Genomic DNA, 15,584 nt, shown 5'->3' on the forward strand with positions numbered 1-15,584 from the left:
AAGAGAAGCTAGACGCGAAGATCATTAGTTTTCCTTTTGTTCCTACAGAAGAGTAACTTGCCGATATGCTCACAAAAGGAGTGTCTAAACAGGTTTTTTATGACGCACTTAGCAAGTTGGGCATGGTTGATGTATATGCGCCAACTTGAGGGGGAGTGTTAGTGCGACTCACTTTAGCTTTAGCATGATTAACTCCGGAAATCACGGGAGTAATTCACGGAAGAAATCAAGGAAGCATTTGTCACCAAAGGTACTTTAGTTAGCTTATATAGGCCAATTTAATGTTGTATACATTCATTAAGTGATCAAGTAATATAATCAAATTCTTCAACTCTTGCATCGTGGTCTGGCTAACATTTACACAGGCTTATAATTTGGATCTGATTAGAAATAGAAGTGTTTGATATACATACTAAAGTTGACTGCACCAGATTACTAAGCACTAACCACACGTTTTCTCATTTTCAAGAGCATCTTAATTAAAAATGCTTTTCTTTTTTCCTCTATCTTGAAGCTAGCTGCATGAACGACTATTTTTAATTCTCAGATTGGCTGTCACAAATTCAACTTCTATGAACTATTCAAGAGTATAGGGTTTAGGATAGATCGAGTACTAGTTAGCTATAGAAAATACTGAATTGATTGCTTACGTACCAACATGGATTACCATCCGTTTTCTGATATATTCCTTTTACAGGCTTCTTATAGTTTCTTTCCAGCTGCCAAAAATTATACTAGCTGATACTGCAATAAGGATATTGTCTGAACCATTCTGCATGATAATGATATATACCATGCCCACGGTCGACTAGATCGGTCGAGGAGTGAACTCCACGTACCTACAGAACGCAAGGTGCGTTTATGAACCTTATTTTGCACAGATATTAGGTATCATGTAAAAACTAGAATTATGACATTGTTATTTAGTGCAAGTAGGGATATATTTAACAATTATACTGAACTATTATTAGTATTCTTATTCCCAGAAACGCGGTGATGAAGTTGAAGATGGACATCGTTAAACCTCTGACTTTGTTTCATATTTCTCCCTAGTCAATGTGCCAGCCACCCTGTGCTGGTTTTAAGAAGTCGTACCTCTTGTCCAGTACGTAATCCAGTTTTTATATTACTCTCTGTGTGTGTGAGTGGGTGTGTTTATATAGCAGCATTACTGTGAATTCGAAGCTTGATGTATTTGAGGCTGCTGTGATAATCTTTCTCGATCAGTTTCTCATCATATTGCTCGCAATATGAACAGAGGTGTTTCTTCTTCTTCTTTTACTCCGATTAGGTGGAGTTATGATGTGTTCTTGAGTTTCAGAGGTGATGATACACGTAATAATTTTACTGGCCATTTGTATACTGCTTTGTGCCAGAAGGGTCTTCACACCTTCATAGATGATCATGATCTTAGAAAAGGAGACGAGATTGGGCCAACACTAGTCAAAGCAATTCAGGAGTCGAGGGTTTTTGTCATTGTGTTCTCCAAACACTACGCATCCTCCAAATGGTGCTTGGATGAACTCCTCACCATCCTTGATTGTTCTAAAGAATCAAAGGGACAACTTGTTTGGCCCATTTTTTACAAGGTGGATCCGTCGGATGTACGAAAGCAGAGAGGTAGCTTTGCTGAGGCGATGCTTCAACATGAACTGCAGTTCAACATCAACATGGACCGGGTGCAGAGGTGGAGGACAGCTCTTATTCACGCAGCTAATCTGTCTGGTTGGCATTTTCCAGACGGGTAAGTATATATGATCATTTCCATTTCTATCACCTATTTACATACAAGGCATTAAGATCCAGTTGCTTCTGATAATTAATTAAGAATCAAATCGGACTATCGGAGTTGTATTATATATCATGATTTTCTTTTCAATCAGGCAATGTTGGACCTCTTAATTACTCCAATTGCTTCTTTCATAACTAAAAACGTACTGGTGGTAATATGTTCTTAATTGAATTAAATTGATGGCTTCTTAATTACCAAGAAAAGTAAATGGAAGGGTTCAAATCAAAATTAAGTTCTCTTAAAAGCCATGCAATTATCTTTTGGCGGCCTCATTTGACAGTATAACAGGAGAATTGGCTGAATTGTATATACTTTTCTAATGATTAAGAAAATATATATACATAATATTCAATATATTATAAGCTTGCATCTAAAATTAACTGGCTCCATATATAGCTGAATTTAACACACATAGACGTGCATTTAGAAAGAGAAGTCGACTTATAGGCCAATCACTTTCAGCAAATAGCAATACACCTGCAGGATCTTTCGAATATTATTAATGATTTAATTTTATCTCTATGATCATTACTTCGGCTTTCAGATTCCATAATCAATATGTTCAAGCAATTTAAACTTTTGAGTATCAAAAGCGTCTTCTTGATTAAGCAAAAGGAGATTGAGCTTCACTTTAATATATAGTTAGCCTACGATGGATTGATTAACTGCAAGTAAACCTGCAAATAATAGTACGTAGTTATGTACTCAACTATGGGGGCTCTAGCTAGCTGGTCGTAGCTAGTGGTTATTGAGATGATTATAACTATGTACGCAAATTTAAGTGCGAATATTTCCTCCTTTTGAACCAAGAACAGAAGTATTCAATCTAGTTCTAGTAATTCCAACATTATTTGTCTTCAAGTTTACTTGGTGATCAATACTTGATTCAACGCCCATTAATTCATTAAATGATTGATCTTAATATTGAATTGGCAGGCATGAATCCAAGTTTATCCAGAATATTGTTGAAAAGATCTCAATTCAAGTATCAAATCGGACATACTTGAATGTTGCTAAGCATACTGTAGGACTGGAATCTCGCGTCCGGGATATGCATGAGCTATTAAGTGTTGAGGATAATGATGTTCGCATGGTGGGAATATGGGGAATTGGAGGAATTGGTAAGACAACTGTTGCCAAAGCTGTTTATGGGTCAATTGCTCATCGATTTGAAGGTAGCTGTTTTTTGGCTAATGTGAGAGAAAGGTCATCAGTGCCACATGAAGGCTTGGTTCAACTGCAAGAAATCCTTCTTTCCAAGATATTAGGGGGTGTAAAAGTGAAGCTGAATAATGCTGATGATCTTGCTGTTGAGATAGAGAGAAGACTTTGGAATAAGAGGGTTCTTATAGTTCTAGATGATGTGGATCATCTAAAGCAATTAGAAAACTTAGCAGGAAAACCTAGTTGGTTTGGTCGGGGTAGTAGAGTTATCATAACAACGAGAGATAAGCATCTATTACTTTCGCATGGAGTTAATTCAACATACAATGTCAAGAAATTAGATTTTCATGAAGCTTTTGAGCTCTTCAGTTGGAATTCCTTTAAAAGCGACAAACCTGAAGTTGATTATCTGCAACTTGTTGAGCGTGCTGTGCATTATACCAATGGCCTTCCATTAGCTCTGACGGTTTTGGGTTCTCATCTTTTTGGAAGAAGCATAGACGTGTGGCAAGATGCATTAGATAAATGTGAAAGAATTCCTAACAAAGAAGTCCAAGACATACTAAAAATAAGTTTCAATGGATTAGAAGATCATCAGAAGGAAGTTTTCCTTGACATTGCATGTTTCTTCAAAGGACAAGATAAAAATTTTACAGTCGATATCCTAAGAAGTTGTGATTTGTACCCAATTTATAGCATTGCAGTGCTCATAGATAAGTCCCTCTTAGCGATTGGTGACGACAGTAATGCGCTGTGTATGCATGACTTAATCGAAGACATGGGCAAGGAAATAGTGCGTCAGGAATCTCCTACAGTAGGTGAACGCAGTAGATTGTGGTTTCATGAGGATGTGTTGCAGGTGTTAACAGAAGAAACAGTAAGTAAACTATACTTTGTTAGTTTGTTTGCATTGTTTTCACTTTTCACAAGTCCTTGCGTAAATTACTAAATTTTATCATTGTTAATTCACAGACAAACTTTGTTATGCAAGCAGCTGGTTTTTTTTTTTTGATACAATACATTCTTATTTTCTAGTCATTATTCCAATTACTGTGTGCTTGTTAGTTGTTACGCACAATAGCAGAATGACTTACTCGATCAGTTACTTGTTGCTAATAGGGAACAAATAAAGTTCGAGGCATAATGATAGAAATGCCCAAAAAAGACGAGATCCATGTAGCTCCCGAAGCCTTGTTAAGAATGAGGAATCTCCGATACTTGATAAATCGAAATGCAAGCCTTGTTGGAAACATTGGTTATCTGCCCAACTCATTAAGGTTCCTTGACTGGTACAAATATCCTCTTGAATCCCTACCATCTGATTTTAATCCAAAGAAACTTGTTGCACTTAAGATGCCAGCAAGCAACATATCACGTTTTGGACAGTCAATCACGGTATTTACTATGTAGTATTTCTTCTTGATTAATTAGTTTGCTATTATAACTATTATTCCTCTTGAATCTCAAGTGTCATCTGATTAACTTTTTTTTTTCCCTGTGTAGCAACTTGATTGGTTGAAATCTATGGACTTCAGTAGATGTGAAAGGCTAAAAGAAATCCCGGACTTCTCAGGATTTCCAAATTTGGAGAAACTATTTCTTAGAGAATGCAAGAGTTTAGTAGGGATTCATGATTCTGTTGGATTCCTTGATAAGCTTGTGAGTATGAATGTGCAAGATTGTTGTAACCTTACAAGGTTTCCGACAAAACTTGGCCTGAAATCCCTGAAAGTTCTTAATATGAAAGGCTGCAAATTACTGGAGAGCTTCCCTGAAATTGAGGCTGGAACCATGGAACAGTTGCATGAGATTAATCTAGAGTGTTGCGAAAATCTCAAAACTCTTCCAAGCAGCATCTATAAGTTGAAACATCTGAAGCAACTTGTCGTCAGAGGTTCTCCAAAACTTCTAACCTTTCCAATGTCGACGACAACATCCACCATGAAGCAGTATTTGTCAAATGACAATGATGATGAAGAATACTCCACAACAGTGTTTCCTGATCTAACTTTTTTGCGAGTCGGAGACTGCAACATATCGCAGTGTGATTTTTTGAAGTCATTTCGTTGCTTGTCCACCCTGACCTTTCTTGATCTGTCAGGAAGCAGCTTTCATACCCTTCCAACATGGATCATCAAGTTTGTTAACTTGCAGTGGCTCATATTACGAGACTGCGACATGCTTGAAGAAATTCCCCAGCTTTCTCAAAGTATTAAAGGAATAACTGCAGGTGGATGCAAATTATTGGAAAAAATTTATATATTTTCTGATATTTTGGACCACCAAAATGCATTGGGTTGGCTTCAATGGAGCGACTTGTCTGAGTGCCATAAACTACTAGATAATATGGACTTAAATGTGGAAAAGATGGCATCTATCTTACTTAATCAACACGATGATCAGGTTAATTTCTCCTCCTTCTGATATCTATATCTTTGCTCCTTTTCTACGTACTCCACTTGTTAAGATTTAATTGATGAATAGCATATCATGATGAAGATACTTATTTTATTTTACAGAACTTTACATAAGCTCTTAATTAGGACCATTATCTTTTTATAATTAAGAGAGCCTTACGTACTGTGGAAGTTTAATACTTTTCATTTTACGGCAATTTGGAAATGGAGGGAGGTGGTGATAAGCTTATAAGCATGCATGCAACTGATGCAAGAGCATCATGACTAATTAATTTAATTAATACTACGCAATATCAATGAATCATGATTTTTATTGAAATGTTTCGTTAGTTAACACGCATTAGGCAATGTTCATTTACATATGCAGGGTAAGGATTCATACTTTGAGTTCAGTGTTGTACTTCCTGGAAGTAATATTCCACAGTGGTTCAACTTTTGTAAACATCCCACTGATCCCGAGTATTGTGAGTTTGTTATCAAATTTCCTCCAAATTTCAATGGAAAGAATTCGAGATTGGCTTTATCGGCTGTGTTTGAAAGCACAGAAGGAACATTGACCTATGATTATGATGATTATGATAAACACGCGTTTCATCTCCGGGTGTACATCAATGGTGATGAAATATTTTTTGTTCATGAGCATTTTCTTATTTGCCCGGGGTCAAATCATGTCTGGTTGCAGTATGTTTCGTTATCTGATATGAGACATTGGGGCAGGCAGTGGAATGAAGAGCAAATTCTGAGCAAGTGTGTAGTGAGATTTCTTCCTTCTAAACCACTTTCTTTAAAAACTTGTGGTGTCCAACTGGTATGCCACCAGAGCGAGAATGATAACAATGATCAGAACTCAGCAGATCTTCAATTTTACAAGAGCAATTACGATGACTTGGATCATGAAATTGTTCAAGTTCAGAGATCACGTTTTAATTGGTACTCTCAACAAAGATTGGGCCATGGAGCCTTGGGCATTACTCTAGTGGGGAGCAATCAAGAAGAAGACGATGAACTCATTGGTGAGCATTTCCTTAATTGGCTGTTTAATTAAGAAAACACAGTAGTATATATGTAGACTATGTACCAACTAGATGGTTCAGTACTCATGTCCAAGATGGTAAGTTTGTTTTATGTTACAGGATTTACAGCATGTCTTATCTTGATTGTATTTTTCTTTACCATGAAGTAGCTTCCAGCTCAGCCTTCCGCCGCAGTGATGGCGGAACCCTTGAGGATGTCATGCAATTCCTAAGCGCCGCTGGTATCACGAATCCGCACGCCCAACGCATGGCGTTTGATCTTCATCACTGTGCGCCGGACAACTATGTTCTTGATCACGACGATCCCGTCACCTCCCTTCGTGCTGCCTTGGAAAACTTGACCAGGGTAACCATTGCATGCCTTTCATTTCATTTCCGTCTTTCCCCCTCTAATTGTTTGTAACGAGAGTTGTTATATTATTTAGGGCAACATGTTGGTTTATGCTGCTACTGAAAGGATGGTGGCGTGCTCCGAGGAGCAGGAGAGAAAATGTAACGACCCTAAAATTTCGAGCTTCAAAACTCAAAATCTTAGAATCGTTAAACACAAAAATAATCTCAATGAAATCGAAATCATTTTAATGTCGCAGCGGATCACATCTGAGTTTAAAATATAACTCAGTCAAGCCGATTATTACAAACCCAAATGATAATTCAACATATAACAAATGGAATTGTATAATCCTCACAACAACCTCACAAATAAAATCACACCAAATCTCACACACAATCCACGCTGGAACCTCACCACGACTGGATGCGATCGACTTCGAGTTTTCGGAGTCGTCACTCAATCACCACTACTCAGCACCTGCGGAAGTATTCCCTACACCATTGAAATTGGTGCACCGGGATTGCAACACAAACCCGGTAAGCTTTACAGCTCGTATGAGTAAAATATTAAAATAACTCAAGTCTCATAAAAGACACAACTCCACATCAACACAGTATAATGAAAAATCATGAGAAAACGAGCAACCCATCTGGTTACTCTAATACTTTCACAAAATGGTATCTAATGAGCGCTGGTACACATCCGTTACCCCTCACTTAGTATACCGTTGATGTTGGGCAACCACCCGCCACCCAACATCCAAAACAAGCTGAGTACCCATGATCAGATAACCACCTGTTACCTCATGCAGTACTATGGCAGACAGACTAGAGCTCTAACTGTATCGTAACTTTCGCCCGGCCAAAGGCTAGGTTCCGACTTGCCTCACATGTACAATAATCTCACATCATATTGTACCACACATCACGTCCGAAGACAAATCACAATATTTCACATTTTCCGTGATAAAATCGTGTACAATAATCTCACATCATATTGTACGTTTTAAAACTTTCACAATATATCCATAATAAAAATCATAACAGTATATTATATAACAAACTATATATATTCGTATTTATTTACCATTTATACAACATATACATAGTCCACTATATCCTATACATGTCATATTTCATAAACACCTGAAAAATTACGTACGATAATCTCACATCATATCGTACCATTGAAATCACATACACATGCACAATTTTTCTGTCACCGAAATGACTATTTTCAATGAATTAATAACAGTATGTAATTTAATGAACTATATATATATATGTACATATTACCATTATACTATATATATGTAGTCCACTAAATTATATACGTGTTATAATTCATTTGATAAACACACTTGCAAAATGTTGAATCCCCACGAGGGTAGATTCGTAAATTCAGTGAGATTTTACTCACCTTATTGACTTGAGCGTAATTCCACAATTCGCGATGCTAATTCCTTTCCTCGATTTAACGATCACCTTAAAAGAATAAGAAAAGAATTTAGAATCGTTTCGTAAACCTTTAAATGCCAAAACAGTAATATACGGTTACTGTTCAGCAATTTTGGTTTATACGAAGTTACTGTTCACTGTTCACTATTCACGGTTACTGTACAATACTCAATTAATACGTATTTCTGTACGTATAAATATTATATACGTATTTCTGTACGTATAAATATTATATACGTATTTTTGTACGTATAAATATTAAATATGTACTTCTGTACGTATAAACGTTAATACGTATTTCTGTACGTATAATATTAATACGTATTTCTGTACGTATAAATATTAATACGTATTTCTGTACGTATAAATATTATATACGTATTTCTGTACGTATACGTACGATTTAAATGTAAATACAACTCAGTAAATACAATTTACTAAATTACCTTTTTACAATTTACTTTTTACATTTACTGAAAGTAAATTATAATTACATTTACCGAAGGTAAAAATTAATTACATTTACCGTAGTAATTAAAATTTACATTTTACATTTACCATTACACAGTAAATTACCAAAATACCCTTTCAGTCAAAACTATTTACACCGCCTCACACGGCGGCGCGTGTGGCACACGCGCCACCTCCGGCCGGCCGCGCGTGGGGCCCACGCGCCGAGGCTAACCACGGAGCGTGTGACGCCACCGCCGTGCCTAAACTCTCCCCCTCCTCCACCTCTATCCTCCTACGGCCTCCGCCGACCCCTAGGCTATCCCTAGCCTTCTCACGCGCCGCCTCTAGGCGGCGGTATCTCCTCCTTCTTCTCCTCCGCTCCCCCTCTCCGATCTACTTCAAACTTCCCCAAATCATTCACAAATACAACAACAACAATCCAACAATCGATCTAACCAAAACCCTTACCTAAATCACGAATTGAAATCGTTGAAGTTCCTTGGTAGATTCGGACCGCCTACGTTTTGCGTCCGAGAGTCACGCCGAGCTTCGTGGCGTCGCCGGTGGTGCGTCGTGCTCGAGGGGTGGTCACGTCGTGGTGGTGAGGTCGTAGCTGCCGGCGGTGAAGTCCTCAAGCTTCAATATGTCGCGTGGGATCGGGGACGAGGCGAGAGGGAGGAACTCGGGTTCGAGAGAAAGAGAGAGGACCTCGAGAGAGAGTGAGAGAAGAGGAGAGGAACGGAAGGAACTCGAGGTCGAGAGGGAGAGGTGAGATTGAGAGAAAGAGAGAGTGAGGTTTCGGGGTGGAAGGGAGAGAGAAGCCGAGAGAGAAGAGAGGGGTGTGCGGCGGGTGAGTGAGGGAAGGGGTTTCCAATTATGGGAACCCTAACTAAAACAATTTCCTTTTATACCCCCTCCCAAAATCGGAAACTAACTTCCGTCGTTAATAACTTTTACGTACGTCGTCCGATTAGAACGCGTCACATACTCTCGAACTCGTATCGACGAGCTCTACCACTTTCGTGAAGGAAGTTTTCACAACCGAGCAACGGAATAAAAGTCGATAAATTCGTTCGGAAACGTAACGTTTTCTTATTAAACGTTCTCGGAACGTTTCCGTTTCCGTTTTCGTACACATGCAAACAATCAAATTCAATTTAAATGAATTTCAAAACTTTATAGAATTTACTTCAAATCAAATATCGTTTGAAAAATTGGGGTTATTACAGAAAAACCCGAGAGCAACTTGAGGATAGCAAGAAGATGGTAGAAGAATTGGAGAAGAAGCTGGCTGAGGCTAAGGCTGCCCTTATCGATATGGAAACACTGCGTCTGCGGGTAGCGGAGGCCGAGACCTCTATGACCAAGCTGAAAGAGGTTGTGACCTCCCAGGACGAACAACTTGAGTCCCAGGATGAGAAGGTGTCCTTATTGTTAGAGCAGAACCAAAAATTAAACGCCCAGGTGACAGCCATGGGTCTCAAGCATCAGGACGACCTTGCTGCTGCCGAGGAAGCTGCAGTGATTGCCTACCAAAAGAGTCCCCATTTTAAGGAGGAGATGGATAACGCATACCACCGTGGGGCATCAATATTTTCAAGGGAAGGTAAGGCTGTTGGGTCAGTTCATGATCGTCCTGCTATGGAGACGCATTCGGCTACCAAAGAACAACGGAAGAAAGATAAGGCATCACAGGCCAAAGCAAACCATCAACAAGAGTTAAAGAAGAAGAGGAAAAGTGAACAAGAAATTCGAGATGTCACAAGCGCAGGCTCTTCACATACTGCAACCTCTGTGTCGGTCTTGTCTCCTCCCTTGAACACCAAGAAAACGACCAGCGTGGTCACCGCACATCCTATGTCAAGGTCATCTCGAGCGGCTCTCAGTCCTACGGTTTCTACAGTTGTCACTCGGACAATGGTACCGAGGAAGCCGGTGTCTCGCTCTCCATCCTCTACTGTTCAGTCTTTCCCTTAAGCAAAGCTCTAATAGCAGTGGTGCAAAGGAGGTGCATAGCCCATCTCACATTGGTCGTGTTGGCGGACACCACTCACAGCAGCAAGAGAAGCAACGAGGAAGAGTCGACATACCACCCCATGGCCAAGGCCGCGGTAATCCCCAAGCTGTTTCCAACACCCCTGCCCGTGGTCGGAGCACTCTTGCTGCCGGTGGTAGTATCCCGATAGGTTGCAGTGCTCAAGGAAATAGCAACAACAGTGGATAAGGAATAAAGATGACAATTTCCAGCTATCAAACTGTATGTTTATTACTACAAACTTCCCCAATAGCACCTCTTAAATAGCCGCCATACAAAAGATTTAAGAGTAATGATCGGAAGAAAACAAATAATTGATATGTTTATGCTTAAACTGTTTGTTTCAAAGTCATCATCATTTAGCTTTAGAACACCAACTTAACAAGTTCGTCAGATGAACTAGAAACCTGATGGAAGACAATCCTACTGGACAGAGGATGAACACGTGATTTAATTGCTATATAAACTTAAGTACTTCTAATCCTGATTCCTTTCAGAAATGAAGGTTGGCACCCAGAAGTAAAAGACCACCAAATCCCCTTTACTTGTAATGTATGTTTCCCAAAATAAATTACTGACATTGAACCATTTGTGTAGGCTCAGATATTATGTTAAATCAGTTAAATAACAAAATTTTAAGCTTTTGATATAACTAAGAACTATAAAGCTTGCTCGGCCGTGCATGAATTACCACTATTGCACTACCAAAGCTGGTTTGAGTTCTTCAATCCGAACAAACAAGTGAGGTCAGGGAACAAAGGAGGAAGAACCCTAGGCTCTGGAGCCATGAATTAACTATCTTCTCATGAACATTATATCTGCCAAAGCAAAATGCGATTCTCAATAATCTAGGCTAATATGGTCAATGAATTACACATGATTCAAAAGGAAATGACAGCAAACTCAGGTCAAAAACGCAAAAATAAGTACATTTACCTGATCTTACGACTCTTTGAGGCTCGTCTGTCTACAATCTTTCTCTTCTTAGACTGCATCTTTTCCAGAGAATAAAAGGATGTCTTTGCGGAATACAAAATAGTAAAGACTTATATCAATTATGCTGAAAATAACTATTGTTGATTGAATATTTGGAGCTGCTAAGCTATCAAGTTCCAATTTGAAAAGTTTTAATAAATTGAAATCAAGGGGCAGTAACCAAATAACAGTAGAACCAATTCAAAACATCAGAACAACATTGACATTACACTACTACACATGCAGAAAATGGTGTCTCTGATTTCAAAGTTGGTTAGAGGATTGCAAAATCGACCTCTCACATTTTAAAGCAGCTATATAGTAACCAGCATTAATATAATTCAAGAGTTTTACCAGATGATGTTGGGTCAATCGTCTCAAAGAATTCTTTTAGTAATTGCTGGTAAAACTCCAAGTCATCCAACAGTTCAGCATCACTATCAGCTTGTACAGCAGCATCAGGCAATTCCTGTCATATAAAAGGAATAAAATTACCCAACTTGTGTAAGAGGCATACAACTCCGCATAATATTTTAAAAAATATTGGTAATTAAATAAATGAGATTGACACAGGAATTTGTCTCCTAGGAGATGGTATATTACCATTATTACCGGTTATATCTTACTCCCCCTTTCACCATATTGTGGATAAAACAAATCAAACGAACTTGACAACTGACCAAAAGAGAGATACATGTACTGCCAACCTTTATGTAATCACTTGTTTTAATTTACACAGTCATGAGAAAAAGGCTCCACACAAAATTGAATCCTATGAGATTGACTCATGCAAAGAGGGTACCACTAAGACTGTCTAGGGTGAAAGGACGAAGTCAATATTGGGTCCATCCCGAAATAAACACTATCACTAACCTCAATTAGTTACATGTGATATTATTTTTATAAGACTTCAAGCAAGAATATATCAATGTTAATCTGGTTCTATCAACCCCCAGGAATTTATGGATGATTATAATGTGATGCAATTCACATATAGAATGGTTCACTGAAAGTAGTACATAGTTGATTAAGTGAATTATATGCAGTAGAGGAAATTACCTCTTCCTTTGGAGTATCGTCCCCCTTAGAAACCTGTCAATATGTCAGTTATCAGTAGATGTACTTGTACATGAACTGAGAGAAGTTATCTTATTAAATGAGGCATGAAGTGCAAGCCTCGCTTGAAATTAAATCTTTACTATAAAAAGGGAGATTCAACATCTTACAGTCCCAAATACACCGACTTCTGATTGCTTCATCTGCATCTGCTTAACCATTCTGATTGGATCTCTCATGTAGGCAGCTACTTGTTGACTAATAGTCTACAATTGGAAAAGAAAATTGAACATTTGGCACAGCTAGTCACAAGTTCACTTAAACGGATGGGATGAATCAAATCCTAGGGTCAAACCTGATTAAAAGCATGCAGTCTTGCTTTAATAGAAGCGGCACCTGTGTTGACCTGTGCCCTCGTTTGCCACTTGTCAATTTCTTTGTTTCTGAAAGTAGCCATTCTACAAGATGCAACAGAAAGGTCTTAGTCGGCTCAAATTAGAAGCAGATTTGTCCTCATGAAAACGATAAAAATAAAGTTTTTAGCATGAACAGATTCTCTTATTGATATAAGACTGCCATGAGTAGCATCTTGATTCTAAATCTCCTACAACAATTATGAAAATATGGAAATACATTTGATCTTCCACTACTGGCTAGTTCCGAAGGCATAATTCTACTTTATTACTGTAATTGGAATTGTTGAGATCAACCAACTTTGATTGGTAGACGATTATCCTCATAGAATATTAAGATGGAATATTATGTATTGATCATAATCAATAGTGGATTACAGGGAAACTGAAAAGTAATCAATTTTGAATAGTAGAAAATTTTTGAATCTACTACTCGAGAAAATTCTAAACAAAACTGACAACAAAAGTTCATGTCAGATTAGGAGAATTTGACAAAGGGTAAAACTCAAAATAACAACTGTAGTTAAAGTTCAAGAGAGCAAAATATACAAAATGATTTGGGTACCTTGAAAGCAAGTTACTTATCCTTGACCAATCGTCATCACCGTCAACACCAATGCTTTTAGCCGAGTTACCTTCATTTCATAAAACATCCTTGGGTGAGCGATACATATGCAGTATGAACTTAATGAAAACATTGATACAGTATGGTAGAGGTATCAATTAAACTGAGCTATCCCAACACCAGATAATTCTTCGCTTCAAGCTAGCTTTGATATTTCTGGGTTGAAATTTGTAGGCCAACTTAATATTTAAGATGATTTTGGCCACAGGCACAGAACAATGCAAAGAAGGCGCAGCCACATTTAGTTATGCATTAATTTTCACTTAACCTCATGAATAGGGGTTAAATTGATGATTACTAGCTTACAGATTGTAGTTTATGTCAAAGAGTGTCAAAGATAACCAATCTCCCAGATCTCAACCAATCTCACAGAACCAGCATTGATATTACTATATGGCAGACCCAGGGTATGCCTAGCCTAAGTGGCCAACTTTTAGGTTTCAAAACTCATATTTATGTGATCCTTAAGCGAAGCCTGAAAACTCCACCCAAATCCATTCCTCACACCCTTCATTGCAAGCACTCAGATTCAATCATAGTCCACGTTATGGTAAACAATTGCAGATAATGCTCACTAATTCTAGGAACTCTCAAGTAAAGGCTAAAAATATAACCATCAATTTCAATTAAAAGTTCATATAATAGTTACTCGTCTATACACACCATTCGTTGAATCTTGTGAGATAGATGGGTTCTTTTCAACAAAAGCCTGCAACAACCATAATGTTAAAAGTGTGGTAAAGACATATGAACAAATTAAACATGTTCTAGCAGAGATTAAGAGGTTATAAGGGCTAAAGATACCTCTTGCAGTTCTAGAAGAGAATTCAAAGTCTTCTTTGATGATGCCACTAAATCGGAGTATGCTGCCTTCACATCCTCATGTGATCCACAAAAATTGAGACCTAACTGGTTCCTGCAGACAACATTTCAGGTATGACCATAATGCAAAGAGCTAAAAGAGAATGAAAATAAAAAACTTAGCCAGCTGCAACAAACCTGTGGTAATCTATTTGAACTTGAGAATGGTTTCTGAAGCAAGAACCTAAACTCAAGAGTTTTGTCCCATATGACCTTCAGACAAAAGGCAAGATTTTATTACAATCAAATTGAATAGCACACAGGCAATAATTTGCTCCAATGAGAACAAAAATGGCAGTCAACAATCTAAAAGCCATTTGCCAAACAGAATCTGGTCACATTAAAGAACATTTGGGTCATAAATATTATGAACCATATTCTAAAAGCAACAAACCTTTTGGTTCTTCAGTGCTTGGCCTTTAAGAATATCTTCATCCTTATGATGCTTTAAATTCTTGAGAATATCTCTGAAACACAGAATCCAAACAAAAATGAACGAACACGAAGAAGATCAACTCCATAAATCTACATGTACTTTTCAATATGTTAAATGATAAAGGCCAAATCAGCACATTTTTTCCTTACAATTTGAACATTTGAGATAATATACCAGTGATACACCAGTACCATATCAACTCATTGCAACAACATCTTAATCGTAATCGTAATCGTAATTGTAAATTCAAAACAAAAACAGGTAAAGGATATATCTTACTGCTCTTGGTGCTGAATAACCATGTATTCTTTCTCAAGTTCTTGAATCTCACCATCTTTATCACCATTTTCTTCTTCCCCATCTTCCCCATCTCCCGTGTTGTGGTCCTTGAACATGTCCCCATCTTTATCACCGTGATGTTCGGCGACGACAAGCCGTTTTTGTCCTCGGAATCCCCCAACGATGTCGCATTTCGACCTGCAAATACCCAAAAAAAAAAACCCATGAGAAACAGATCTGATTATGAGAAAAA

At 38.0% G+C, this 15,584-nt stretch overlaps 2 protein-coding genes across 3 annotated transcripts; one reads left to right on the forward strand and one right to left on the reverse strand.

Annotated features, from left to right (window-relative positions):
* Positions 1-703: 703 nt before the first annotated feature.
* LOC126801874 (TMV resistance protein N-like) lies at positions 704-11,376 on the forward strand. 2 transcript variants are annotated; one of them, XM_050529348.1, is made up of 9 exons: positions 704-853; positions 987-1,744; positions 2,729-3,833; positions 4,076-4,351; positions 4,460-5,359; positions 5,741-6,386; positions 6,554-6,753; positions 6,833-6,892; positions 9,879-11,376. In XM_050529348.1, the coding sequence occupies exons 2-9, from the start codon at positions 1,251-1,253 to the stop codon at positions 10,626-10,628; spliced, it is 4,431 nt and encodes a 1,476-aa protein (XP_050385305.1). In that variant the 5' UTR covers positions 704-853; positions 987-1,250; the 3' UTR covers positions 10,629-11,376. The 2 variants fall into 2 exon arrangements, with proteins under 2 accessions (XP_050385305.1, XP_050385306.1); XM_050529349.1 differs by having other exon boundaries at positions 6,557-6,753.
* A 616-nt stretch (positions 11,377-11,992) lies between these two features.
* Positions 11,993-15,422, reverse strand: LOC126803566 (uncharacterized). Its single transcript, XM_050531351.1, has 11 exons — positions 15,202-15,422; positions 15,011-15,083; positions 14,943-14,947; positions 14,755-14,829; positions 14,560-14,671; positions 14,419-14,464; positions 13,696-13,765; positions 13,073-13,175; positions 12,888-12,983; positions 12,721-12,753; positions 11,993-12,130 (listed from the first exon to the last, which is right to left on the reverse strand). The coding sequence occupies exons 1-11, from the start codon at positions 15,420-15,422 to the stop codon at positions 11,993-11,995; spliced, it is 972 nt and encodes a 323-aa protein (XP_050387308.1).
* Between the last annotated feature and the right edge of the window lie 162 nt (positions 15,423-15,584).

This window comes from Argentina anserina, chromosome 7 (genome assembly GCF_933775445.1).
Source record: "Argentina anserina chromosome 7, drPotAnse1.1, whole genome shotgun sequence".
NCBI classification, from domain to species: Eukaryota; Viridiplantae; Streptophyta; class Magnoliopsida; order Rosales; family Rosaceae; genus Argentina; species Argentina anserina.